At 38.8% G+C, this 20,345-nt stretch overlaps 1 protein-coding gene across 2 annotated transcripts in view; it reads right to left on the bottom strand.

The window, feature by feature from the left end:
* The window catches only part of HMCN1 (hemicentin 1), a 492,489-nt gene that overhangs the window by 376,999 nt on the left and 95,145 nt on the right, over positions 1-20,345 (bottom strand). For both annotated transcript variants that reach the window (XM_021102638.1, XM_021102639.1), the window contains exon 2: positions 7,946-8,016. In XM_021102638.1, the coding sequence (XP_020958297.1) occupies positions 7,946-8,016 (71 nt within the window). The remainder of the gene's footprint in view (positions 1-7,945; positions 8,017-20,345) is intronic.

Raw genomic sequence — 20,345 nt, 5'->3', positions numbered from 1 at the left:
AGAGGAAAGGAAAAACCAAGCCGGTCAGGACCTGCCCCCCTGGGAGGGAGCTGGAAAAGGAAAAAAACTCCATACCCCAGGAAGCCCTCCACACCAGTGAAGAGACCAGCCAAGGAAGAATTGCAGTACACTGGAGGAGAGCACAGCGATTAGCGCAGAGCAGTTACAACGGGAATGGTCCTCTAGAGTCAGTGTCACTGCCCTGCACTCCCCAGGGCACAGACAGGGGCCAGGAACTGAAACTCCAGCTTTGGAGATAAAACAGATAAAATGCTGGGGCTGGCTACATGGGGAGAAAACAGGATTGGGAGAACAGAGACAGCCTAGAGGGACGGCAGTCTAGAGGGACTACCTCTGAAGCTGTAAGCTGAGGAATCCCAGTCGGGCTTGGAGGCTATAGGTGCCACTGCTGGGGGGAGGGGGGAGAAAAGGAGTGGGATCCACCCCATAGCTGTACCCCTGTGAGCACTCTCAGACTGCAAGACCCAAACTGCTCCAGCTCTAGGATCAACCCTATCGGTAGCTGCTTAGCAACAGTTGTGGAGCAGACCAGAGTCCCTAAGGCTACAGAGAAAGTGGGAAAAGCAGAAGAAACCCTTGGAGCAGACAGAAAGCACCAGGAAATGGCACAGTCCGTGCAACCCCAGCCTGCAGCCAGATGGGGGAACACTGAAGAGACTGCTGTAACACTGCAAAAGGCTTAGGGGATTGCAGGAAGCCCACGGTGGGGGGTGGAGAGTCCCATTTTTCCTAGGGGACATAAGGTGATTTTGGAAACAGTGCAGATGGGCAGGATTCTGCAGTGGGCCCCCTGAGCAGAAAGGAAGCCACAATTTGTATAGGGGGCAGAGGAAGTTATTTTGGTAGCAGCGCAAGAAAGATCCTGGGTCCTAGGAGTCCGCAAAGGGCTTTAGGGGCGGGCTCAGAGCTGAAATTTATCTAGGGGGTGGAGAATGTTCTCTCTGAAGAAGCGTATGCAGGGAAGGGCAGGATTCCACAAGGGACCTCCTGGGCAGGCCCACAGTTGCAATCTCCCTAGAAATGGAGACAGTTACCTTGGAAACAGGGAAAGATTCTGGGAGGCTGCAAGGAAGCTTCTGGGTGGGCACAGAGCCGCCATTGCCTAGCGGGCAGAAGGTGATTTTTGGAAACAGTGCAGATTGTCCTGGATTCTGCAAGGGCCCTCCCAAGCTGACAGAGAGCCACAAATTACCAAGGGGGTGGAGAAAGTTATTTCTGAAGCCTCATGGAGGGGCAGGATTCCACAAGGGGCCTCCTGGGTGGGCACAAAGCTGCGATCTCCCTACAAGGTGGAGAAAGTTACCTCAGAAACAGGAAAAGATCCTGGGATCCTCAAGGGGCCTCTTGGGCAGGTGCAGAGCCTAATCTGCCTGGGTGGGGGGAGAAAGATATCTCCGAAGCAGTGCGAAGGATCCTGCAAATCTGCAATGGGCCTTCTAGGCAGGTGGAGAGCTGTGAAAAGCCCATTGAACTAGTAAAGCTATTTCAGAAACAGTGCAAAAGGTTCTGGGAGTCGCAAATGGCCTAGTGGGTGGGTAAAGAGCTTCAGCCTGCAGAGGGGACAGAGAAAGTGAACTTGGAAACAGCACAAAGGATCCTGAGAGGTGCAAGAGGCCAGGTAGGCAGGTGCAAAGCCCTAAAAGGCCCACTGAAGGGGCAAAATGAACCTGGAAACAACACACACAGCCTGGGAGACACCAACAGCCCAGCGGATTGGTAAAGTGATCATGGGAATAGCAGAAGCTCTGTGACCCCTGGCAACAATCAAGAAGGGGACCCCAGAAGCAGTATACATTGCATGGCTAGCCAAAAGAGCTGAAAAGGACCTGCTGGCACATGTTTTTACTTCACAATGGTTACAGGAAGCACTCTGCCATCAGCCAGGTAGCAGTAGTGATTGCCAGAAAGGTGCAGGCCTTGTAGCTACAGAGAAAGCCTCTTAGCAACAGCTAGGGATCAGCCCCTGCCTCTCAGGGCTACAGACAATGTCCCCTAGGGTGACTGCCCCCTTACCCCCAGCTACAGAGAGCAGTCCCTAGAGCCTCCCTGACGAAGGAAGGGACTGCCGGATCAACTGCTGATGTTGCCAATTACAGGAAAACATCCTGAGAGCTACCTGGAATCAGGAGGAGTCACAGGAGCCACCCCTGACCCACACTCCCCGCCAGAAAAGCAATCCTGTGAACTGTAAACCACTGCCAACACCCACAAGGACCCCAGTCCTAACAGCCACCCAGCTTCAAGGGAGGTAGCGTAATACCACTGCTCTCATCATGTGCTCTAGGTACACATGACCTACTATTACTCTGAGAACTCCAAGACGAGGCACCAGTTGCTGCATCTACATTCCAGTCATCAAGTGGAGAATAAATATACAAAGTTAGACACTATGAAACAACAAAGAAATAACTTTCAGACAAAAACAACTAAATGAAGAGGAGATAGTAACCTACCTGAAAAGGAATTCAGAGTGATGACAGAAAGGTGATACAAGACCTTGGGGAAAAAGAGAGACACAGATAGAAGAGTTACAAGAGATGTTTAACAAAGAGCTAGAAAGCCTAAAAAACAAGCAAACTAAGATGGATAGCACAATATCTGAAATGAAGAATAGACTAGAAGGAATCAACAGCAGGATAAAAGAGGCAGAAGAATGAATAAGTGATGTGGAAGATGGAGTGGTGGCAATCACTGCCACAGAATACGATTAAGAAAAAAGAATGAAAAGAACTGAGGAGAGACTAAGAGAACTCCGGGACAACATTAAAAGTACCAACATTCACATCATAGGGGTTCCAGAAGGAGAAGAGAAAGGGCCATAGAAAACTTCCCCAATATGGGAAAGGAAGCACAGAGAATTCTACAGGGGATAAACCCAAAGAGAAACACAGTAAGACACATACTAATCAAACTGACAAAAATTAAATACAAATAAAAAATATTAAAAGCCACAAGGGAAAAGCAGCAAATAATATACAAAGGAACATCCATAAAGATAACAGCTGATCTTTCAGTGAGACTCTACAAGCTAGAAGGGAAGTGGCAAGATATATTTAGGGTAATGAAGGGGAGGAACCTAGAACCAAGAATACTATATCCAGCAAGACTCTCATTCAGATTTGATGGAAAGATCAAAAGCTTTTCAGACAAGCAAAAGCTAAAAGAATTCAGCACCTCCAAGTTAGCTCTACAACTACTAAAGGAAGTTCTCTAAGCAGAAAAGAAAAAGCCACAATTAGAAACAAGAAAATTTCAAATGAGAAAATGCATTGGTAAAGAGAAAGATAATATAAAGGTTGGGAGTTTCCGTCATGGCTCAGGGGTTAACAAATCCGACTAGGAACCATGAGGTTGTGGGTTCAATCCCTGGCCTTGCTCAGTGGGTTAAAGATCCAGCACTGCCATGAGCTGTCGTGTAGGTTGCAGACCTGGCTGGGATCCTGTGTTGCTGTGGCTCTGGCATAGGCCGGCAGCTACAGCTCCAATTAGACCCCTAGCCTAGGAACCTCCATATGCCATGGGAGTGGCCCTAGAAAAGGCAAAAAGACAAAAAAAGAAAAAAAAGATAATATAAATGTAGAAAATCAGCCATTGACAAATATGATATCAAAACTAGCAAGCATGAGGAGAAAGACAACGCAGAACACTGAAAATGCATTTGAAAATAAGAGAACTGCAACCCAATACAATTCTCCACACACATAGATGGTCATATCCAAATCTAATGGGAACCAAAAACTATAATAAACACACACATAAGAATGAAAAAGCAATCCAACACAACACTGAAGATAGTCAACAGATGAAGAGAAGACAACAAAAGGGAAGAAAAAAAAAAAAGACCCAAAGTAACAATCCAAAGCAATTAACAAAATGGCAATAAATACACACTTATCCATAATTATACTGAATGTAAATGGATTAAATGTTCCAACCAAAAGACACAGACTGGATGAGTGCATATGAAAATAAGACCCATATATATGCTATTTACAAGAGAACCACTTCAGACCCAAAGTGAAGGGATGGAAGAAGATATTACATGCTAATGGAAGTCAAAGGAAAGCAGGAGTAGCAATGCTCATATTCGACAAAATAGACTTTAAAATAAAGAAAATCACAAGAGACAAAGAAGGACACTACATAATGATCAAAGGATCAATCCAAGAAGAAGACATAACAATTGTAAATATATATGCACCTAACATAGGAGTACCTCATATAAGGCAACTGCTGACAGCTATAAAAAAAGAAATGGACAACAACACAATAATAGTGGGGGACTCTAACACCCCACTTATATCAAGGGAAAGATGAACCAGACAGAGAATCAACAAGGAGACACAGGCTTGAAATGACACCCTAGACCAGATAGATTTAACTGCTATTTACAGAACTTTCCATCTCAAAGAAGCAGAATATACATTCTTCTCAAGTGTACAATGAACACTCTCCAAGGCAGATCACGTCTTGGGCCACAGATCAATCCTTGGTAAATTTTAAAAAGTTGAAATTATCCCATGCATTTTCTCCAACCAGGATACTATGAGATAAGAAATCAAGTGTAAGAGAAAAAAGCAAAAACCATAAACTCCTGGAATCTAAACAATATGCTACCAATGGATCACTGAAGGAATCAAAAAGGAAATAAAAAGATACTTAGACCCAAATGGCAATGAAGATACAACAAACCAAAACATATGGGACACATCAAAAGCAGTTTTGAGAGCGAAGTTTATAGCAATACAATCTTATCTCAGGAAAGAAGAAAAAGCTCAAATAAACAACACAAGAGACCCTGAATAGATAAAGCAATACTGAAAAAGAAAAACAAAAGGGGAGAAATCAAGCTTCCTGACTTCAGACAATACTACAAAGTTACAGTTATCAAAACAACATGGTGGTCGCACAAAAACTGAAATATAGATCAATGGAACAGGATAGAAAGCCCAAAAATAAACCCAAGCACCTATGGTCAACTAAAAACAAAGGAGTCAAGTAGAAGAATGAAAATAGGTAACAAATGCTGGAGGGGCTGTGGAGAAAAGGGAACCCTCCTGCACTGTTGGTGGGAATGTAAGCTGGTACAACCACTATGGAGAACAGTATGGAGGTACCTTAGAAATCTATTTATAGAACTACCATATGACCCAACAATCCCAGTCTTGGGCATATATCCAGATGAAACTTTCCTTAAAAAATGAAACATGCACCTGCATGTTCATTGCAGCACTATTCACAATAGCCAAGATTTGGAAACAACCCAAATGTCCATTGACAGATGATTGGATTAGGAAGATGTCGTGTGTGTGTGTGTGTGTGTGTGTGTGTGTGTGTGTGTACACACACGCACAATGGAATACTACTCAGCCATAAAAAAGAACAAAATAATGCCATTTGCAGCAACATGGATGGAACTAGACACTCTCATACTGAGTGAAATAAGTCAGAAAGAGAAAGACAAATACCATATGATATCACTTATACCTGGAATCTAATATATGGCACAAATGAACATTTCCACAGAAAAGAAAAATCATGGACTTGGAGAATCAACTTGTGGTTGCTGAGGGGGAGGGAGTGGGGTGGATTGGGAGCTTGGGGTTAATAGGATGCAAACTATTGCCTTTGGAATGGATTAGCAGTGAGATCCCTCCCTGTAGCACTGGGAACTATGTCTAGTCACTTATGATGGAGTATGATAATGTGTGAAAATAGAATGTGTACATGTATGTGTAACTGGGTCACCACGCTGTACAGTAGGAAAAAAAATTATTGGGGAAATAACAATTAAAAAAAAAAGAAAAAGAACACTAATACCACACACAAAAGTAAACTAAAAATGGATTAAAGACCTAAATATAAGGCCAGATACTGTAAAACTCCAGAGGAAAACATAGGCAGAATGCTCTTTGACATAAATCACAGCAACATCTTGTTTGATTCACCTCCTAGAATAATGACAATAAAGACACAAATAAACCAATGGGATCTATTCAAACTCAAAAGTGTTTGCACAGGAAAGGAAACCATTTAAAAAAATGAAAAGACAACCCACAGAATGGGAGAAAATCTTCGCAAACAATGCAACCAACAAGGGCCTAATCTCCAAAAATATAAAACAACTCATGCAACTCAACAACAACCAGAAAATAACAACCCAATTGAAAAATGGGAAGAAGACCTAAATAGACATTCCTCCAAAGAAGACATATGGATGATCAAACAAGCACATGAAAAAATGCTCAATATCACTAATTATTAGAGAAATGCAAATCAAAACTACAATGAGCTACCAACCTCATACTAATGAGAATGGCCATTATTAACAAATCAACAAATAACAAATGCTACAGAGGATGTAAAGAAAACGGTACCCTCCTGCACTACTGAAGGGAATATAAATTGGTATAACCACTATGGAAAACAGTATGGAGGTACCTGAGAAAACTAAATATAGAACTACCATATGATCCAGCAATTCCACTGCTGGGCATATATCTGGACCAAAGTTTCATTGAAAAAGATACATGCATCCCTATGTTCACTGTAGCACTATTCACAATAGCCAAGCCCTGGAAACACCCAAGTGTCCATCAACAAATGAATGGATTAAGATGTGGTACATACATACAATGGAATATTAGTCATTAAAAAGAACAAAATAATGCCATTTGCAGCAACATGGATCGATTTACAGACTCTCATACTAAGTGAAGTAAGCCAGAAAGAAAAAGACAAATACCATAGGATATACTTATTTGTGGAATCTAAAATATGGCAGAGATGATTCTATCTACAAAAGAGAAACACATCACAGACAAGGAGAGCAGACCTGTGGTTCCCAGTGGGGAGGAAATAGGGAGTGGGATGGACGGGCCGTTTGGGGTTTTGGATGCAAACTCTCCTATTTGGAATGGATGGGCAATGGGCCCTATTGTATAACACAGGGAACTGTGTGTGATTGGGTCACTTTGCTATACAACGGAAATTGAAGAAACACTGTAAATCGACTATATTTTAATAAAATAAAGTATAAAAAAATAAAGTTGTTAAATTGAGCATCTAACTTAGAGAGACAGATAGTTATGTGTAAAGTATTTATTGTGCTGTATGTCTTCTTTATTGCACTAAAGTTTCATTTTTAGTAAAATAATAATAATAATACCATTACTATTATGGGGAAAGAGTTAACTGCTCCTTTGATTCTCAATGAAATGAGGAATCTAGAACAGGGGTCAGTCAACTTTTCTCTAAGGGATCATATAGTAAATACTTTAGGCTTTGAAGACCAGTCTGTCACAACTACAGAATTTTGCCATTGTTGCACTGAAGTTGCCACAGACAATGCATAAGTGGAGGTGATGTTTTGTGATATTTTGAACCCAAGCTTTTCCACTCCCATATCTTCATCCAAGTCAGAAAAAGCAGTGGTATTAGAATTTAAAAACCAGGGAGTTCCCGTCGTGGCGCAGTGGTTAACGAATCCGACTAGGAACCATGAGGTTGCGGGTTCGATCCCTGCCCTTGCTCAGTGGGTTAACGATCCGGCGTTGCCATGAGCTGTGGTGTAGGTCGCAGACGCGGCTCGGATCCCTCGTTGCTGTGGCTCTGGTGTAGGCCGGTGGCTGTAGCTCCGATTCAACCCCTAGCCTGGGAACCTCCATATGCCGCGGGAGCGGCCCAAAGAAATGGCAAAAAGACAAAAAAAAAGAAGAAGAAGAAGATCTACAGATGGCCAACAGGCACATGAAAAAAATCCTCAACAGCACTAATTATTAGAGAAATGCAAATCAAAAAAAAAAAAAAAAAGAATTTAAAAACCAATCATTACTACTTTCAGATTTAAAAATAAAGAACATCAGCCAAAAGTTCATATTTTTCCTTTCTCCTAAAAGAAATAAAATTGAGCACAAGCACTCACCTGAACATACAGTTCTCTGAGTTCATACTGAAATTTCTTGGGGTCTGTGGTAACTGTTACTGGGCCAATTTCTGCAGAGATAAAAATGACATAGGTCAGTAAAGTGTGATCAATAGCATTCAAGACTTTAAAGTTCTATCTGCAAATGTCTTTTCAGTGTGCACTGCATGGTTATTTATAATTAGAAATAGTCAAGAAAACAACCAAGACTGTTTTTCAATATATAGCTACCAAAGAATAACTTAAAATTTGCTGTCAATTATGCATATCAACAAGAGTGCATTTTTAGCATTGGGAAATGCAAAGCGTTAGTCAAAAATGTCAGAGACCCCAGTTTCAGTCCCTTTTTACTCTCCCTAGTCAATGAATATTCACTGAGCACCTACTTTGCTGTTGACCTCTAAATGAATCACATATTCACCTTTTAATTCTGCTTTCTCAATTCCAAGTTCTAAATTTGTCCGCAACTTTTGTGTAAGTCCGAATTAGTTCAAAATTTACAAATTGATACTAAACAGAAAGAAAAGAAAAGCCCTTCACTGTCTATCCCATGAGCATTCTGAGAACATGCACAAGCACAGATACGAGGCCACTAATAGCTCAGGAAACAGTCTCTATCACTTCCTCCCCCATGGCTGGGGCTGCTGTCCATCGCTACCACCAGTCCCTTAAGCTGGCTTTGCACCATAATTACCTTTGGGGTCACTAACACGCTCATGATTGCTCTAGTGAACTATACAAACCACTGTTTCAAGTGGAAACAGATTTTGGGGGGGGGGGCATTCCTTGGAAAACCAAGACCTAAGTCAGGTGAAGAGAAGGAGCCCAGATACCAGTGTGGGTTAAATGGAAGGAAGGAAGGACGGGAAGGAGGGAGGGAGGAAGGAAGGTAGGAAGGAAAGAAGGAAGAAAAGGAGGAAGGAAGAAAAGGGAGAGAAGGAAAGAAAGAGGTAGATATATATGGCATATTTATAGCAAACATTTTAATCTGCAAAGATCATTTTCTTAAAAAATAACAAGACCTTTAAAATAGACAAGCAGAAACTGGCCTTTACATGCATCAATTCCTTTCCCCAGGAAACATCCATATATTTAAGTAATGGTATAAAAATTCATGTGGGTATCATATGTAAAGACATATCTTAAACTCCCAGAGTGGGCGAAAATTTTTCCATTTTATCTAATGAAGATAACAACACAAAATTATAAAAATACTTAACATTTAGGTTTTATGAGACATTATCTAGCTTTAAAGGCATACTGCTACAAAAGGACTTTATGACTTCAGAGGACAATAATTAGCCAGGTCTTCTATAATGTGCTAAATGTAATATAAAAACAGGCTGTAGAATTTTAGAAATAAATGAGGTAAACTGGAAAAGAAGCACCATATGCCTGCCATAACCCGTGTAATTTTTCTTAGAAATTGAATGAAAAAAATGTCTCCATCTTTCACCGCAGATTAGACACCTTGCAGTATGCAAAAGGAATGGAGAGGCAATTGGAGAAACTGAGTGAAAATGCAAACATCTGCATTCCATACAGAGCAGAACAGTCATTAGCTGTGTAAAAGTCATGTCCTAAGTATATGGAAAATCAGAGAAGCCTACTCCCCCTCAAGACTAAACAAAGGCATACTTTGCAAAGGAATGCAAAACAGCAAAGAATATGCCAGGCTGTTACTCTTTGACATAAAGTGTCAACAGCATTTTGTCAAGTCAAGCTTCTATGTTTCTGCATGGTATTACGTTGAAATAGTTCTAGAATTCAAAACTCAAGAAGTAGAAGTGAAAACAAAGAATACTAGAAAAAAACAATTAGATAAAAATAAAAAGTAGAGACATGCAAGAACATTCCCTATAATTATTAATATAGCCCTGGATATATGTCTGCTCTTCAAGAACAGAAATCAAGGCATGCAATTAAAATAGGAGAACTGGGGAGTTCCCGTCGTGGCGCAGTGGTTAACGAATCTGACTAGGAACCATGAGGTGTGGGTTTGGTCCCTGCCCTTGCTCAGTGGGTTAACGATCTGGCGTTGCCGTGAGCTGTGGTGTAGGTTGCAGACGCGGCTCGGATCCCGCGTTGCTGTGGCTCTGGCCTAGGCTGGTGTCTACAGCCCCGATTCAACCCCTAGCCTGGGAATCTCCATATGCCGCGGGAGCGGCCCAAGAAATAGCAACAACAACAACAACAGACAAAAAGACAAAAAAATAAATAAATAAATAAAATAGGAGAACTGATTAGCCTTCATCTAGGTATCAAGAGACTCAAGTATCCACCTGTTTTCAACACAGATAAGAAATATCTTCTGAAGTTCATTAATACACACTCTTGCAAATCACACTGGACGGCTGAGATAAATATTTTATCAGTTATGAGAAATACTCAGGAGAGGTAAAGGCTTGCCTAGCTGCCATATCCTTCCAGCTGTATGTAAGCAGCATTTCCAACTCTTTAGAATTGAATGATATATGACTATATGGCAAAATCAGGCTTCAGGACTTGAGTCCATTCCAGTTTTTTTTTTTTCCTTCATTTAATACAGCCCTACACCAGCTGTGTCATGAGCAATTTCCTCTTCTCTTTCTTTTTGCTCATGTTAGTTTCATCCCCTGCCAAGCCTTTGATGACATTCAACAGGTACAACTTTGTCTCCTCTTCCTGCCTGAACATGGTCCTGTACTGCTTACAGAATTCAACAGGAACTTTCAAGGCAATCCGGGCCCTCTCTTCTATTAATCTAATCTTCAAACTTCATCACCCTGTGATGATGAAGCTACTCTTCTTCCTCATCACTTCCACGGCCATTGCCAAATCTTCTGTCTCTCCTTACACCTCTCATTCTATAAAGTCCAATTTAACCCTCTCTCCTTGAATGTTTTGTCTCTTGTCCAACTGACTTTAATGTTATTTGATGGTGTTTGTAAAATACATGAGCAAAATGAAGGTGCATAACATTTAACAGAATGCAGAGATCACATCCCATTTCATTAAATTAATTTTTATCTAGTTGTTTACCAAAATACCCCCTGCCAAAAAATAATGATCAATCTCCAAATCAGAATCCTCAAACTAGATGGGACATTACAGATCATTTGGTCCAATACCCTCATCTATAACCAAGAAAACCTGAGGCTCAGAGAAGATGAAACTGAAAAACTTTGGTGATGAAGAGGTTAAGATGTCTGAAAATACTGTCTATACTGAGCAACCACCACAGCTCATTAACATTTCGTCTTTTCTAAGATTTCCATTCTGTCAATGATTATATCACTGCCTGTGGACCATGAGCAGGACAGCCCATGTTCAGAGTGCCTAATGCGATGCACACAGAATTCTTTATTGTCACATGCCTGGATATTATCTTTAACAGAACAAAGACGATGATCTCTCTTGCCGAACAGATACTGTAATTAAACATAAAAGAAATCACAAAAGAAAATTCCTTCTCAAATCTATTTAACAAATATATATTGAGCACCTACTATATATGGTTGCCTCTGGTACCATAAAGATGAACACACATGAATCCTGCCTTCAAAGTCTTGATGGGTATAGTGGGAAAAAAATCAAACTATGTATGTAATTACAATACAATACAGTAAATGCAGAAATAGAAGTACAGAAAAGATAGTGTGGAAACACTCATTAACATAGAAAAGAACTTTTTCCAGAATGAACCAAGGGGATTTCAAAAAGGAAATGAAAATTTAGGATTTCAAATTAGAGAAAACAAGGACTTCTTTAATGCTAATTTGTTTTTAAATGCTATATATTAAGTTTTAAAGGCAATTTTGTATTTTATCAAATTGCTGTTATTACCTAGAACAATATTTTCAAGCATGTTTTACAATTCACAATACTTTGTAACATACAATGGCTCCCTTTGAGCCTCACAACCTCCTGGAAAAGTTAGAACACATATAATTATACAAATAACCAAAGGTTATAAGGTGACAAGCCAGAACCACCCATTCCCTTTGAAGGTTACCACAATACTGTATGCCTGTGACATGATGGCATCTGCCACATGGTGCTGTGATTGCTAGTGTTTTTTTTGTCACCCTCATTTGACTGCTGGTCCAATGCGATGGACTGTCTCAATATGCCAGTGGTAGACTCTCAATAAATGTTTGAAGACAGGAAGAAGAGAGAGAAGTGGAAAAAAAAGAATAAAGGTTAAGCCCCGGGCTTCAGATCCTTTATTCTGTGCTCTTTTCATTACACCATACAAAACCTCCATGCCATAGCTAAAGACCAGGCTACAAGATCTGTATGATGACACTGACTAGTCAACTGAGAAAGTCTTCAGTTTCCTCTTTTAACCAAAAGGTTCTGTTCTTTAATCAAGTCCTTGATGCAAATAATCCACAGGTACAATTTTCCACATATAGACTTACCTTAAGCAAAAGAAACATTAACATGTGTTAATAATAATACATGTTAGTAAATAACATGCACTATTAAAAGATATAAGAAATGTCATGCTTCTGAACACCATTTGAGATTTAAAACAGTAACTGCTGAAACTCTCAAAAACTCTTTCCTCTTCTCATTAATTTTGTTATTTCCCGTTTCCTAGAGATTTATCAGATGGGTTGGATTAATTTCCAACATTTCAGCCATTGTTCTCGTAATCTGAGTTGCCGGATTGAATTTGAGAAAATAATGGAAAGAAGTTCACAAGGCAGTATTTTCTTTCACTGCTTCACTTGGCAAGATCGATATCCAGCTCCTCGCTTCCTTTTCCCTTTCCACCAACCAATTTCTGCTCCTTTTAACGTGTCTTTCCTTGGTAATAAGACGAATATTTAGCACTGCTTGCTGGGGTCCCAGCACTGCCTATGAATGACTTGATAACAATGTTTACAATTTCTTTGCTTTCAAAAAAAATTTTAGTTGTTGGCATTATGTTTATAGTTATACATAAATACATGAAAAGTTAAAATGAGAACCTCTAAGCTGCGTTATAAATTAATCATTATTTGCGAAGCATTCTAACCAAAGAAATATATAAATCACAGAGCCTGCTTTAAAATGAAATTAAATTTAATAATAGCAAGCTATGAAAAGTTAAAAAGTCTAATCTAGCATCAGAGAAGGGCAAAGTGATAGAGATGCAGAGGGACAGCGAATTTTTTTCAGTGTACAGAAAGGATAGAGACACCTGAGTTCTAGGGAAAAACCCAGTGAAGGCATTAGTGAGAAGATGTGGTATGAGATGGGACTTGAAGAGAACAGTGGAGTAACAGAGGGTGCCATCAGAGCAAAGAAATTCCAGGCATCAGGACATGGCCTCTTCAAAAGAAAAACATACGCAGAACGTTGTTGGACATAAAAGACAGCAACATCTTGTTTGATTCACCTCCTAGAATAATGACAATAAAGACACAAATAAACCAATGGGATCTATTCAAACTCAAAAGTGTTTGCACAGCAAAGAAAACCATTTAAAAAAATGAAAAGGCAACCCACAGAATGGGAGAAAATCTTCGCAAACAATGCAACCAACAAGGGCCTAATCTCCAAAAATATAAAACAATTCATGCAACTCAACAACAACCAAAAAATAACAACCCAATTGAAAAATGGGAAGAAGACCTAAATAGACATTCCTCCAAAGAAGACATATGGATGGCCAAACAAGCACATGAAAAAATGCTCAACATCACTAATTATTAGAGAAATGCAAATCAAAACTACAATGAGCTACCACCTCACACCAGTCAGAATGGCCATCATTAACAAGTCAACAAATAACAAATGCTACAGAGGATGTAAAGAAAATGGTACCCTCCTGCACTGTTGGTGGAAATGCAAATTGGTACAAGCATTATGGAAAACAGTATGGAGGTACCTGAGAAAACTAAATATAGAACTACCATATGATCCAGCAATTCCACTGCTGGGCATATATCTGGACCAAAGTTTCATTGAAAAAGATACATGCATCCCTATGTTCACTGCAGCACTATTCACAATATCCAAAACATGGAAACAACCTAAATGTCTGTCAACAAATGAACGGATTAAGATATGGTGCATATATACAATGGAATATTACTCAACCATAAAAAAGATAAACTAATGCCATTTGCAGCAACATGGATTGATTTACAGACTCTCATACTAAGTGAAAGTTAAGCCAGAAAAAAAAAGACAAATACCATAGGATATACTTATTTGTGGAATCTAAAATATGTTACAGATGATCCTATCTTAAAAACAAAACAAAACAAAAAAACAACAAAGAAAAAAACAAAGCAGAAGCAGATCATGGCCAAGAAGAGCAGATTTGGAGTTCCCAAGGGGGAAAGGGGAGGGAGGATGGGCATTTTGGGGGATTTTTGGAGACAAACTGTTGTATTTGGAATGGATGGGCAATGGGATCCCAGTGTACAGCACAGTGAAATGTGTGTGATTGGGTCACTTCGTTGTATAACAGAACTTTATGAAACATTGAAAATCAACCATACTTCAATAATAATAATTAATTAATAATGAATATTCACATTTCCTGCCATTTTAGTTGGAATAAAAGTCAACAGAAAAAAAAAGGCCTTCCATGAGCAGAATCTCAACATGTCCCACTTTCTAAAAATTCTACTCTCAGTCAATTTAACACAAAAATGTATTCTATGTGCAAAGATGCTAAAATGATTATATACTTATTCAAAATATTGAGATTGTTTAAATGGAAAAATAATAAATTATGTTTCTTGCTTTGGGATGCTACAGAAAACCCAGATTAATAACTATGTTTACTTTTTACTGTTTTCAATTTAATCTACCATACACTCTTTCCAGATTTCTCTCCTTATTAAACTATAATGCTGCTGTCCAGTACCCTTTTTCAGTGATTTGCATCTAAGCCACAAAAACAGAACTGTTTCCTGATTTTGAACTGAGCTAATGGCTAAGTACATTTCAGGACTCATTTAATTGAGTATATGCCTACTCACATTACAACAGGTAATTTTCAAGAGCACTTAAAGGTCCTTAATGATTGTTTTGACAAGAAGTGATGTCCTTGGTGTGTTTAATAAGATCAGAGTCAATGATGAATTCATGCACAGCATGTTATCTAATGCTGATTGCATAGCATTTTGCTCCAAAGAGATTATTCATTTAACAATGAGTTGTCTGATAACCTTAAACCCATGCACTTGGCAAAATTGTAGATAATATGTGTATAGCACAAGGGTCATTTCACTCGCACTGCGAACAGGATATAGAAAAAAATCATGAACATGAATTCAGCAATGTTTCACAGCTGTTTAGAACAGGAAGCACAGAAGAATGCCTTAATAAATGACACAGGACTTTGAGGTATACTGAGTAGGATGTTATTGCTTAGACTGGACTTTGGCCAGGGCTCTAGCAAGCACTCTTGCAAAAACATCCGTGGGATTTTAAATGGCCAACAACATACAGACTCCCAGTTTCACCTGTAATCCTAACTATAAAAGACATTTTAACATCAAAATGTATCCAAAAATTGATAAGGTATACTCAGAGAGATAATTAAAAATATAGTTTGTCATGCGATTTTTTTACTAGAGTATAGCTGATTTACAGTGTTGTGTCAATTTCTGCTGTACAGCATAGTGATCCAGTCATACACATATACACATTCTTTTTCTCATATTATCTTCCATCATGGTCTATCCCAAGAGACTGGATATAGTTCCCTGTGCTACACAGTAGGACCTCATGCTATTTAATAAAATTTAATTAACAAGCTTGTCAATTAAAAACAAATAAGAAGAAAATTAATACTATGTACAAGAGCATTTGAAAATTTAAATAATGATATTCTTACAAGAAATGTGCTTTAAATTTTAAGAGGAAAAATATAATTTATTTCAAAATTTTAATTGTTCTCATAGACAATTCTTTAGCATTCATGGCCTTCCAAATAAATCTAGATATCAAGGAGGGAAAAATAAAACTATAAACAAAGCAATAAAATGTTTTTGGAGAAGAAAAAAAAGTTTGCAGGCCCTGAGAAAAGAATCATTAATATTGTTGAAATTTCTACATTAGGAGAATAGACTTAACTTCAGCCCTGATTGTTTCCACAACTAAACAAATTCATGCAGTCCTTTGATCATGTTTTCAGGAAAAATATAATTCAGTGCTCCAAAATCATATTGATGAAGTGAAAACTTTATTTGCAAACAATGGGAATCACAGACAAGGCAAAAATATGATAGATGCTTTTATGTGTCTATATGTTATAATATGTGTATTATTTCCCTAAATACTTGCATTCACTCATTCATTCATTCTCTAAAAAAAACAGGCCCTATATCCTTAAGGTTGGCTCTAATTGGCAGGAGACAGCAAATATATTTAAAGAGCGAGGCCTTTGTATCAGAGAATCAGAAATATCTTGGCTTATTAAGATAAATTAAGAGGTGGCTGAATGGACTTATGACCAGTTCAGTTGTACAAGGCCATACTCTCCAAAAGGTCCCTGTCTTGAGGTTTAATGCTTTGCAGTCAGTCTTGAAATAATTTTACCTGAGTCTGCGTTTTGTAGAGCAAAGTTCAATGGGAAGATGCAATATGCACTCCAAGCTTGAAGCCTTTTCTCACACGTGGTCCTGTCTGCCAGCATCTACAAGGGACTGGTTCTCAGCCACCTGCTCTCATATCCCCAGTCCTTGCTTCTGCTGCCTGTCCCTATCTGCCATCTGCCCAAGATGGGGAGAGTTGGGATGAGGGCATGTGAGTGCTGGCCAAGCTAGAGGCCAAGTTTAAGCCTCTCAGCTGGGACAAGCCTTTTAATGCAGTCCCAATACACTCCCAATCCATGTACCAAGCACTTCCCAGGGACCAGCAAGATTTAAAGATCCCTGGAGGTCATCTGTCTGCCAAGGGTTGAGGCAGTAGGGCCAAGGACAGAGGAGATGTCTGGTTCAACTTCACTAGACCCTGTTCCTGGCCTGAGCACAGTGCTTGGGTCCCACTGGCAGGAAGGGAAACCTGGCAGGTGGGAACTGAGAGGTCAGCGTGGACCTGCACTTGACCTACAGGTATCCCGGGACTCGGGGGCACTCCTTCACAAGCGCCATGCCAGGAGGATCTTCTCTCCTCCTTGCAGTCCTCTGAGGTCTAGCTTAAGCTATTAGCATGAATTTTACCACCCAACTTTATTTTGTGTAATCAAAGCATTTGAATGGTATGAGGACCTGACAAAATTATACAATCTGTATTTCATGGCTGATGCCAGATGGTGCCTCCAGCTGTCCAGAAGAGACACACAAGCCCGATTTAGGAAGGTTGAAGGAGGAACCATTCATTTATAATCCTAGCAACAGTATGAATGTTTCAGATTTATCATGACATTGAATTAAGTAGTACTTCTTTTTGAAAAATGTAAAAGATGTTTTAAATGAAAAAACATCATTTTTATAAAAAAAGAAAGCTAACTGTAAAATATGTACATTCTGGCAAGCTAAATTATGGATTTACTATGTTAAAAAAATCTCAAAAAGAAATTTTTTTGCTTGTATGTGGTTTAGAATACTTAACAAAAATATTCTTAATTCTGAACAGCACATGGGCAATCATATCAATGAAAACTGCGGAAAAAACATAAATAGGATATCACGAGCATGAACAATTAAGAAGACAGAAGTGCTGATATACAAATAAATATATAAGAACTGGAAAAGAATAACTATATATGAACTATCATCTGAACACAAGGTGCATAAACTAAGATTACCCATTTTAAAAAATATTTAACTCTAATTCATATTTTACAGTTTATAGTAGAATAAGTTCCAAAGGGTTAAATGATTCAATATAAACATTATAATTATTTTAAATGAATCTGAGTTAGAATATATACCAGCTATACAGAAGAATAACATTCTCATTTTCAAAGTAATAAAAGAAATCACAAAGGGAAATACTGACAAATATGAATATATAAAAATCAACTAAAAATTAAAATCTAAAAAAGGACCGGGAGTTCCTGCTGTGATGCAACAGGACTGGTGGCACCTCTACAGTGCCAGGACACAGGTTCGATCCTTGGCTGGCCCAGGCATTGCCAGGGCTACACTGTAGGTCACAACTGTGGCTCCGATCTGATCCCCTGGCCCAGGAACTCCATAAGCTGCTGGGAGATCAAAAAGGAAAAAGTAAAAAAATAAATAAATAAAATAAAAAGGCAAGGTTTGGCAACGTTTTTGTCAACAATTAAAATAAATTCTATGCTATCCAAAGGGATCAAATTTTTACAAAAAAAAAAAAAAGTATAGTTACTACACTACAATGAAAGGAAAATTCATTAAAAAAAAAGGATAACAAAAAAAGGCCAGAAGCAAATGCTCATATTTAAGTATAGTGAAAGAGATGTAAACTGCAGCAAATTTGAAATATCTTTTAAGAAAGAAAATTATTTTAATATTTTCACTCAAGCCAGTGCCATAATATACCCAGAATATTTGCACTATTGTTAAGATTATAAATGGTTACAACTTCTATGAAATGCACTGTGTATGATATGATCATAGGTATAATGTCTTAAAAGTTTCTTGTGATAAAGCTATTTTCCACGTTTTCTACTGAAAATAGATATTGACATCACCAGGATATCAATAATGTCAAAATAAAGACATGATTAAAAACATGATTGTATGATATTAGGCAGCAATTAAACTATTGCTCTGGGAGTTCCAGTCCTGGTTCAGCAGTAACAAACCCAATTAGTATCCGTGTGGACAGGGAATGGATCCCTGGCCTCGCTCAGTGGGTTAAGGATCCAGCTGTGGTGTAGGTCACAGATGTGGCTCGGATCCGGAGTTACTGTGAATGTGGTGTAGGCCAGCAGCTACAGCTCCGATTGAACCCCTAGCCTGGGAACTTCCATGTGCCGAAGTGCAGTCCTAAAAAGACAATCAATCAATCCATCAATCAATATAAATGATTGCTCCATTTAGAAACACAAGTAAATGCTTATGGGATAACATTAGCTTAAAAATCAAAACACAGAATTGTAAGTACTTTGCATCTACCTACAAAGATAGATACCCATAAGGACAAATATTGAAAGACCACGCCAGAGTAAAAACTGATGTTTGGAATAGGTGGAGTAATGACTACTTCTTTCTTTTTCCAAAATTTTCAAATTATTTGTACTTGTAATTTAAGGAGAAAGAGAAGGATTTCATTTCATCGCATAAGCTTGCGGTTGTGCTCATGAATTTTGGCTGAATGTGGTTCTTAATTGGTTTAAAATAGTCACTGAAAAAAGACTCAAAAATACTTTTCAGCATGAGGCAATGTAACAAGAAAAGCAGTGATTTGAGATGTTATCAGTTACTGCTGTGAGGTGAAACGGTTTAAGTATTTATAATCTAATCAAATGGTTATTGCAAGGATATGGTATTCTTTTTCAATCTTCTCACTTCAAGCTTCCATCTTTCTTTCAAGTGCACAACTCTTGGCAATGTCATCTTCTTCCTGTTAGTCTCCACTCAACAGAGTTCCTTTTGATTGGATGAAATAAAACACTCTCCACACTTGTAATACTGAAACTTAACCACAGTCACATTTTGGTTCCCTTCTCCTTATTACTGATTTTTTCACTACACACTCTTACAACAATGTGTGTTTACTCATATACATGTGTATCTTCTTTTTTTTTCTCTTCATAGAATATGGAAAACAGGAAATATCCAGTGCAACTGTAAATACTGAACATGAAACCGAATCATCAACGTTGAGTATCCATTTTAAGTTTAAATACCTCTCCTAATATGAAGAAGTTCTGCCATGGTGTAGGTTGCAGATGCAGCTCGGATCCGGTATTGCTGTGGCTGTGGCTGACGGCTGCAGCTCCGATTTAACCCCTAGCTTGGGAACCTCCATATGCTGTGGGTGCAGCCCTTTAAAAAGCAAAAAAAAAAAAAAAAAAAAAAAAAAAATTCAGAGCATTCACATTTCGTTGGTAACTGAAAGCATTCCAGATTTGGAAGTTAGCATAGACTAATGTCAATGAAGTTAATTACTTTGTGCCAGAGTGAATCCGTTCCAAAGGTATTTTTGACCCAAGACAAACCCCATGCATCCTTCTCATATGGTAACAGGAGAGCATCCTCATAGGAGCCATCCTACTTCCTCTTCTCCCAAATCATCAATGCACTAGCGTCAGCAAGGAGAGACACGTGTGTTCCCACAGATACCAACCAAAGGCTGTGGCACACATCCAAAACCAAAGAGCAAGAGACAATCTGCAGCATTTCTGTAGTATCATAATAATCAGTTCTTTCTTCTCCCCCCAGCGTTTCAATACCCCAGCTCCAAGTTCCCAAACTTCTCTACTTCACTCTGAAGGACATTTCTATCAGCCAATTACATCAAGCCTTCTCTTAAAACC

This window comes from Sus scrofa, chromosome 9 (assembly GCF_000003025.6).
Source record: "Sus scrofa isolate TJ Tabasco breed Duroc chromosome 9, Sscrofa11.1, whole genome shotgun sequence".
NCBI classification, from domain to species: domain Eukaryota; kingdom Metazoa; phylum Chordata; class Mammalia; order Artiodactyla; family Suidae; genus Sus; species Sus scrofa.
Note: the sequence above shows the minus strand (reverse complement) of the source record. Positions and strands in the feature narration are given on the sequence as shown.